The 7,784-nt window shown below is 50.6% G+C and overlaps 1 protein-coding gene across 1 annotated transcript; it reads left to right on the forward strand.

The window, feature by feature from the left end:
• The first annotated feature begins 2,027 nt into the window (after positions 1-2,027).
• Positions 2,028-6,700, forward strand: LOC114772834 (sal-like protein 4). The gene is made up of 4 exons (XM_028965549.1): positions 2,028-2,085; positions 3,211-5,712; positions 5,797-6,101; positions 6,266-6,700. Exons 1-4 carry the CDS (start codon positions 2,028-2,030, stop codon positions 6,698-6,700), a joined length of 3,300 nt encoding a protein of 1,099 aa, XP_028821382.1.
• Positions 6,701-7,784: the final 1,084 nt, after the last annotated feature.

The raw sequence follows: 7,784 nt of genomic DNA on the forward strand, positions 1-7,784 counted from the left end.
GCGCTTTACACTGTGCGGGGGTCGCCATGCCGACGCCTTTCATCTTTTACTGTGGCCTGAGAAACACGTGTTGGCTTTACAAGTCCCCTCCCCGGGACGTTCTCCGAAGGCCGAGCGATTATTGGCCGCCGGACGTGATTGGCGGGGCCGGCAGTAACTCTCTTTGTGAGCTGCGGTTTACGGCGTCGCTTGCGCGGCTGCATTGTTTACTCCCGAGGAAGCGTGAGAACGGCGTCCGCAGATTTACGGCTGTTGCGCGGCGAGAATTGTTCAGTTTCAGCGCGGCAGAAACATGGAATTCGGTCGCACTTTCTTATGGCGGCCATAAAGCGTCTAGACGTCCCCCGCCCCGCCCCACCTCGCCTGTCTGACTTGGACAGACGTTTGTCTTTAGAAGGTGTATAGAGACCCTCCTTTGTGCCGCTTTGGAGGAGGCCGTTAGCAGATGTCCGCAGACTCGGGGACTTCAGATGCAGCGCAGGTACGACAGACACAAAATGGCTGCCTCTGCAGGAAATATGGCCGCTCGGGGAAGCCCCTGTCCCATCAATCTGGCCGGGCCGAGAACTCTACACACGGACGGGCTGCAGAGCAGGAGGCGAGGGGCTGCTGCAAGCGGCTTTATCTCCTTTTGAAGAAAGGCAGTAAATTCTTTCTCACTCTGGAGGCTCTGCCCAGAGTCGGGGCGGGTGGGGGTGTTAGGGGATTAAAATTCTCCGACCAGGCCTGGACAACGCCAGCGCTGACGCTACTTCCTTTCCTGGACCTCCACCATGGTGACATCATGACAAACGGGGCGCTCAGGAGCAGATCCTCCAGTTCTGGATCACATTTCCAATGAATTGAGTGGAAGTGGGTGGAGCTGGTGACATCAGTAATGGAGGATCTGCTAGCTGGAAACACACTCACCCATGAACCAAGGGAGCACATAGTCACAGGTTCAAACCCTAGCCACGTCTCCAGATGGACTGTGATTGTAAGTCACTCTGGACAAGGGCGTTGGCTGTATGCCATAAATGTAAAAGTTTCCTGTGGTAGCCAGAGCAAGCACTGCTGAAGAACCAGGACGTTCTGGATCTGACCTTTCAGTAGGCTTCACAGATACTACATGGAAGTGTTGAAAAGTTTACAATTCCTCACATAAAATGTCCATGAGGTAAAATTACAGTTACACTTTATTGCTGCACCACCCATCTCTGCGATTGGCCAAGATCTGAATCTAGAAGGGTCTCATGGTCAAGGGAACTCTAAGGGGGTCGTAGGTCAGGCCAGCCCAGCCCAGCGATCGGCTCCCATTGTCCCCAGGCTGTGGGCTCCTACAACTGAGCTCTTCCTCTCCACAACACCCTGTAGGTCAGACACCAGACCCCCAACCCACCTGAGCCACTTCCCACCACCTGAGCCTGACAACCCTCGGGCAGGGACAGTCACTAATCACGGACGAGCCACGTCCAACCAGACAGCTGTCGCAGGGACTGTACGCCGCTGTCTCTTCCATTTCTGGCAGAAGACTCTGAGCTCTTCACATCTCATCCTCTTCATGGAGCAGAAGTTTGGAAACATCTGATGACGTCTGTAGAGAAGGTCTGCAGCTTTTCTGTAAACGGTAGTGAGCAAACCAACCGAAGTGTGTTTGTGTCTGAACGATTAATTTTTGTTTTTTTTGGGGGGGGGGGGTATTTTTGGGTTTTATGCTTTCAAACGTGAAACAGTTGGACTCCAAGTTGAAAAGGCAGGCCGGCATTGTCCTCCATATCTGCGCCGCTGATCTCCCCACCTCCTCCACCTTCTCCACCTCCTCCACCTCCTGCCCATCTCCTCCCATTCGCTCTCCGCGCTCCTCATCAATGGGCCGCATTTGAATAATGTGGAAGCGCTTGGCCCGGAGCCAATCAGCCGTCAGCGGGCCATGATAAATCGCAATGCATTATTGATAATAATAATTACCGGGACATGCGCATTTCTGCTCGGAGGGCCGATTTCCAGCCCGCGGGACTCGTAACGCGGAGCAGCGACGTAGCGGCAGGATGTCGAGGCGCAAGCAGGCGAAGCCGCAGCACATCAACTCTGAGGGTCCGGAGAGCGGTGAGTGGGGGTTCGGGTCCCGGTGAGTCGGGGTTCGGGTCCGGAGAGCGGTGAGTGGGGGTCCGGAGAGCGGCGAGTGGGGGTTCGGGTCCGGAGAGCGGCGAGTGGGGGTTCGGGTCCCAGGTGAGTCGGGTTTCGGGTCCCGTTTCGGGTCCCGGTGAGTCCGGGGTCTCCCTGCGCACTTTGGCCGGCTCCGTGACCCTTGGAGCGGAGCGCGTTTTTATTCTGCTGGAGACGCGGCTTCTCACTGAAAACGCTTGAAAACGTTTCTCCTACTGTTTTAAGTTGTATTCCTGCGGGTTTTGGTTAAAATGTATTTTGATTTATTTTTAATCGCCTGGTTGCGCTTTTGTAAAGTTTTGCTGTTGTTTCGCCTCTTTTATTGTGCGCGTTTGAACGGCAGGTCTGTGTGGTTTTGTGCGGGATTTGAGTTCGGAGTCGCGCTTCAACTTTTTATTTTCTACTTTTTTTCTGTTTGAATGAAGCGGGGTTCCTGCGCGGGTCTCCCGGGGTATCGGCGGCTCTGCGGGCAGGTGTTCTGGGGCTTTTTTAAAAAAATATATATATATATATATATATTTGAGCATTATTTTTTTACCCGCTGAATCGCGGGGTGCGGCCGAGGATCACCCCGTTAATAAAACTCGTGGCTCCGGGTCTCCACGCTTTCCCTGCCGGGCCATCTGTTGGCTGAACGACTCCGAAAGTTCAGGATGCTCCTTTGTTCGTGAGTGTGAGCTAGTGCGCCGCCTGCCGTCGGATTTTACTGCCTCCTTTTCTCGCTGGGAATATTTTACTCTGGAAGATGATTCTAGATAATAAAAATTTTATTTTGCCCCTCTGGTTCCAGGTACATGTTTTGTAGGCTTCATAATTACGAAGCTGAGTGTAATCTAGCACCAGTCCCCAACACAACACCGCGCTGGAAGTCTGAACATCCACGCAGCAGCTATCATTTTATTTTTATTAATTTTTTCCTTTGGTCAGGACTGTTTTGTGACGCTTGCTGAGAAACACGAGCATCTAGGTTCATCGTTCTATAAAATTTTGTTTTTTAAAATTTATTTTTTTCACCGCTTGGTATTAGAATAAACCATAATTGTATTTATTTATTTTTCATTCCAGGGGTTCTTCAGGATGGCAGAGCTGAAGAGGAAGGGAATGTGATGAAGAGATGTCGACTTGAGGAGACCAGAGTCTGTGAAAAGTGCTGTGCAGAGTTCTTTGATGAGCGCGAGTTTCTGGAACATCAAAAAAATTGCACTAAAACCCAGCAGGTGGTCATCATGAAGGACAGCGAGGGTGGGGACATCCAATTAGAATACACCCAGGGGTCACCTGAAGACCTTCCGAATAGCCGCGACCACAGCCTGTCCTCCACCTCTCACACCAATGGGATGATGAAAGAGATGGACGTGGAGGATGAAGAACTTTCCAGATCTGACAGTGGTGAAGACCTCTCAAAGCAAGCACAGTCAGACATGTCCCCCACCTCTGATGTGGGGTATATTCCCTCCAAAGACTCTAACAATGTCACCTTAGAAACCATGCCAGCCACCAAGGTAGCTGTTACTCAACATTCGTCATTAAACTCTTCAGTGTCAAGCCAAAAGTCCCCACCATCTCAGGAGATAACCACGGCAGCAGTGCAGGCCATTCCCATGATCCTCGAGCAGCTGGTAAGTCTGCAGCAGCAGCAGCTCCAACAGATCCAATTGACTGAACAGATTCGTATCCAGGTGGCCATGATGGCTCCTCATGGTCTCACTGCTGTGGGTGCCACCTTGGACCCTCTGAAGGCTTTGGGTGCTCACCTCTCTCAGCAGCTCTCTGCTGCCGCAGCTCTTATTGGCAAACGCACAGGCACCCAGAGCCTCTCTCTGGAGGCATTGAAACCGGGGAAGCTTCCTCAGGCCAGTGGTGTCCCTGTCCCTCTGTCGTCTGGGATGCCTTCAGTCCCTGGCAAAGTTGACGTTAAGGGACTCCCGGATTTGGCTGGTCGACTCCCTGCCCTGCTGCCCCAGTCCCCCGGGGCCCTGGTCTTCCAGAGTCCTTTCAGCGCGTTAGCGGTGTCTGGACTGGATGCAGCAAAAAAAGGCAAGAGCAAAGTTCCTGGTTTGGCGCCCGAGTTGAAGAATGGCTCTGGAGAGCAGGCGTTCAAGCACAAGTGCAAGTTCTGTGGGAAGATGTTTGGCAACGACAGTGCGCTACAGATTCACTTGCGTTCCCACACGGGTGAAAGGCCCTATAAGTGTAACATTTGCGGCAACCGCTTCACTACTAAAGGGAACCTCAAGGTGCACTTTCAAAGGCACAAAGACAAGTACCCGCACATTAAGATGAACCCCCACCCCGTTCCAGAGCACCTGGACAACGTTCCCACCAGCAGCGGCATACCCTATGGCATGTCTGTGCCCCTTGAAGAGTCCAACCTTGTTGACAGCAAGCCTGTGCTGGGCCTTTCTACTTCAGGTTTTCACCCAACTGTGCTGCAGGGCTTTAAACCATTTGACTTAAGTGACCCTTCCTCACAAAGGCCTGCCTCTTCAGGAAGCGATGGCGTGTCCTCCAACCCTGGCATGTTTGCACAGGAAATTGGTGTGGATCCAAGCCAGGAGCCTTTAGATGGGCTGGCGAGCATGCGGCACGTCAATGGTGACCACAACTCCGGCACCGCCATGCTTCAGCAGATGGTGGATGGGCTGGAAAAGAAGACCAATGATCCCAATGAGTGTGTCATCTGCCACCGCGTGCTGAGCTGCCAGAGCTCGTTGAAGATGCACTATCGTACTCACACTGGTGAGCGCCCGTACAAGTGCAAGATCTGTGGCCGTGCCTTCTCCACCAAAGGCAACCTGAAAGCCCACTATGGTGTTCACCGTGCCAACACGCCGCTAAAGATGCAACACTCCTGCCCCATTTGCCAGAAGAAGTTTACAAATGCTGTGGTGCTTCAGCAGCATATTCGAATGCACATGGGTGGCCAGATCCCCAATACTCCTCTTCCGGAGACCCCCTTTGATGGCCCAGAACCAATGGACTCCAGCCTAACTGAGGAAAAGCCTGTGATCGATGCGGTAGCTAATGGCTTTGAGGAGAGCCTCGAGGAGCAGGATTCTGAGTTAGAGGTGCAGGAGAAGCCTGGTCACTCCCCTTCGTTGGATGCCATGGTTCCTAATGCGTCCACTGCCACTCCTCGAGATGACACTCTGACCCTGCAAGGGCCTCAGTCAATGTTTACTGGCATCGCAGCACTAGAAAACCATATGAAGAGCCTGACCTCTGCTCTGAACCTGCAGCGACAGAGCAGCACTACGTCTGAGACTGAGGTTGGGCCCAAGGACTACCCGTCTGGGGCTACTGCAGCTGTGGGGGAGCAGGACTACAAGAATGGGGGCAGCCCTGCTGTATCCGACTCTGCTTCCTTCCACTCGTCCTCTCCCGTCGGCAGCCAGCGGGACAGCAGCAAGTCCCCTGAACCAGCTGTAGCTGAGCCAGCTTCCAGACTGGACTCTGATGGTGGGATGCAGGATTCCAGTGATGGTGGAGGAGCCTTAGACTTGACCTCACCTAGTTTCCCTCCTAAAGCAATTAAGGAAGAACCTGGCTTGTCTTACGGAGAATATGGTGAGTTTGTTGACACATGCATGACACATGACTCATGCAACTTTTTATGTTTAGTTATATTTTATTTTGTTCCATTCTTCACAGGCTCAAACCATCTGCCTTACATGAGGGTTCCTCCCAGCCTGGTGAAGCTGGAGATGCAGATCCCACCAGAGGCTCCCATGGGTGCCCATGGCCTCTACGGCTCTCAGATGCCCCAGGGCACCAGCGTGCAGCCTCCCCCCTCCAGCGCCCCACGCCGCTCTGCTAAGCAGCACCTGTGTAATGCCTGTGGGAAGAACTTCTCCTCTGCCAGTGCTCTGCAGATCCATGAACGAACACATACTGGTGAGAAGCCCTTTGCCTGCACCATCTGTGGAAGGGCTTTCACCACCAAAGGCAACCTGAAGGTAAATGAGCGGAGGCCCAATTTTAGTATTGGAGCACTGGTTCACAGTGAGTTCTGACCTAATCTGGTGTTCCTGCCTCGCTCGTACGGTTGGGTTAAATGTAAATTCGTTATGAATCCTTCACTGGAGTTGTGTGTATGTAATGCAAATGTTTTGTGTTCCAGGTACATGTTGGAACCCATATGTGGAATAACTCTACTAGACGAGGGCAACGCTTATCTCTGGACAACCCAATGGCTCTGATGGCCATGAGCTCTGAAGCAAAGATTCTGCCAGACATGATTCAGACTCCCAAAGAGCTGGTCCCACCACCCATGAACTTTGATGCCTCTGTCTGGAACCAGTATGCAGCCGCATTCACTAATGGGCTCACGATGAAGACCAACGAGATCTCAGTCATACAGAATGGCGGAATCCCCTTGCCTGGCACCCTGGCCGGGGGTCCTTTGGTGGGCTCCACTGGTGGAGTCATGAAGATCGACGGCTCGCAGACTGGTTTGTCTGCAGCTGTGGCGCAGATGGAGAAGAACGGCTCTGAGAGTGTGTCCAAGGCGCCGTTCCCTCACTTCATGGAGGAGGGCAAGATTGCGGTGAATTAGTTCAGAACTGTTTGGTGTTCGTTTTTGTAACTGAAGCCATCCTAGTAGCTGTCGATGGTACTTATGTGGTTCCAATCAATGTTTTTGAAAAACCTGTTCTTGTGACTGGAAAGAGTGCAGCTCCCCTCTTCTTCATTCTGGACAAGAACCCTTGGGGTTACTTTTAGAAAACTACTGTAGTACCTTTTTTTTTTTTTTTTTTTTTTTTTATGCGGGTATTTTTTTTTTTTTTTTTTTTCCCTCTCCTCATCCCTTGAGTCTATCTCATTTCTAAAAGTTGAATGTAAGTCTTACTTGAACTGCTTGATCCAGAGCTTTTTAAGGAAATATTAAATGTTGCGGACATGGTTTAAATTTACTGACGTGTCGAGACTGGAATCATCGCCAGGTTACTGACGTGTCGAGACTGGAATCATCGCCAGGTTCTGCCCCTCCACTCCGCTTTGAGTTTGTCTAGTAGGGGGTTGGTCTGGGACACTAGTTTTGGCCTACTGCTAATAACCCCCTGTGTGAGATGCTGTATATTTTTGAACATTTGTTGTGTTAAACAATTTTTTTTTTTTCATTAAATTATTCTGTATTTAGTCTATATGAGTCAAACTACTTTCTAAATTAGCTTTGAAACCAAAAACATCTTGCCAAGTGCCTAGCTGGAACGCTTTTTTTATGAATTTTCAGCAGCCAGAGACCGTAGTCGGACCCTTGTGATTACAAATGAACTGTATTTTTTGCATGTAGTATTAGAAAGTCATTTGTCTCCGCTGTTCCTGTTCAGTCATCCACATTTCTCCTTCATCAGTCATGTTTCATTTTTTTTCCATTTGTGGAAGGAAAGAAACGTTACGCCTGCACTTTATCTCTCGTTTCTGCTGAATTCTACTTTTTTTTTTTTTTTTTTTTTTTTTTTTTTTTTTTTTTTTTTTTTTTAAGCTCAAAGGAGTGTGCCAGTCTTGGACATTTAGTTTACAAAAAAAAAAAAAAAAAACACTTTACTCCAGACGTGACACTGTTTTACCTGAAGGTCTCCCCTCGCTTTTGGACCATGTTACCTCCTTGTTCATCCGAGCTTGGTGAACATCTGGCG

This window comes from Denticeps clupeoides, unplaced genomic scaffold, assembly GCF_900700375.1.
Source record: "Denticeps clupeoides unplaced genomic scaffold, fDenClu1.1, whole genome shotgun sequence".
Classification (NCBI taxonomy): domain Eukaryota; kingdom Metazoa; phylum Chordata; class Actinopteri; order Clupeiformes; family Denticipitidae; genus Denticeps; species Denticeps clupeoides.

Coding starts and splice junctions, on each gene's coding strand:
- LOC114772834 (XM_028965549.1), top strand. CDS start 2,028: ATGTCGAGGCGCAAGCAGGCGAAGCCGCAGCACATCAACTCTGAGGGT. Junction 2,086..3,210: donor CTCTGAGGGTCCGGAGAGCG/GTGAGTGGGGGT, acceptor TTTTCATTCCAG/GGGTTCTTCAGGATGGCAGA. Junction 5,713..5,796: donor CTTGTCTTACGGAGAATATG/GTGAGTTTGTTG, acceptor CATTCTTCACAG/GCTCAAACCATCTGCCTTAC.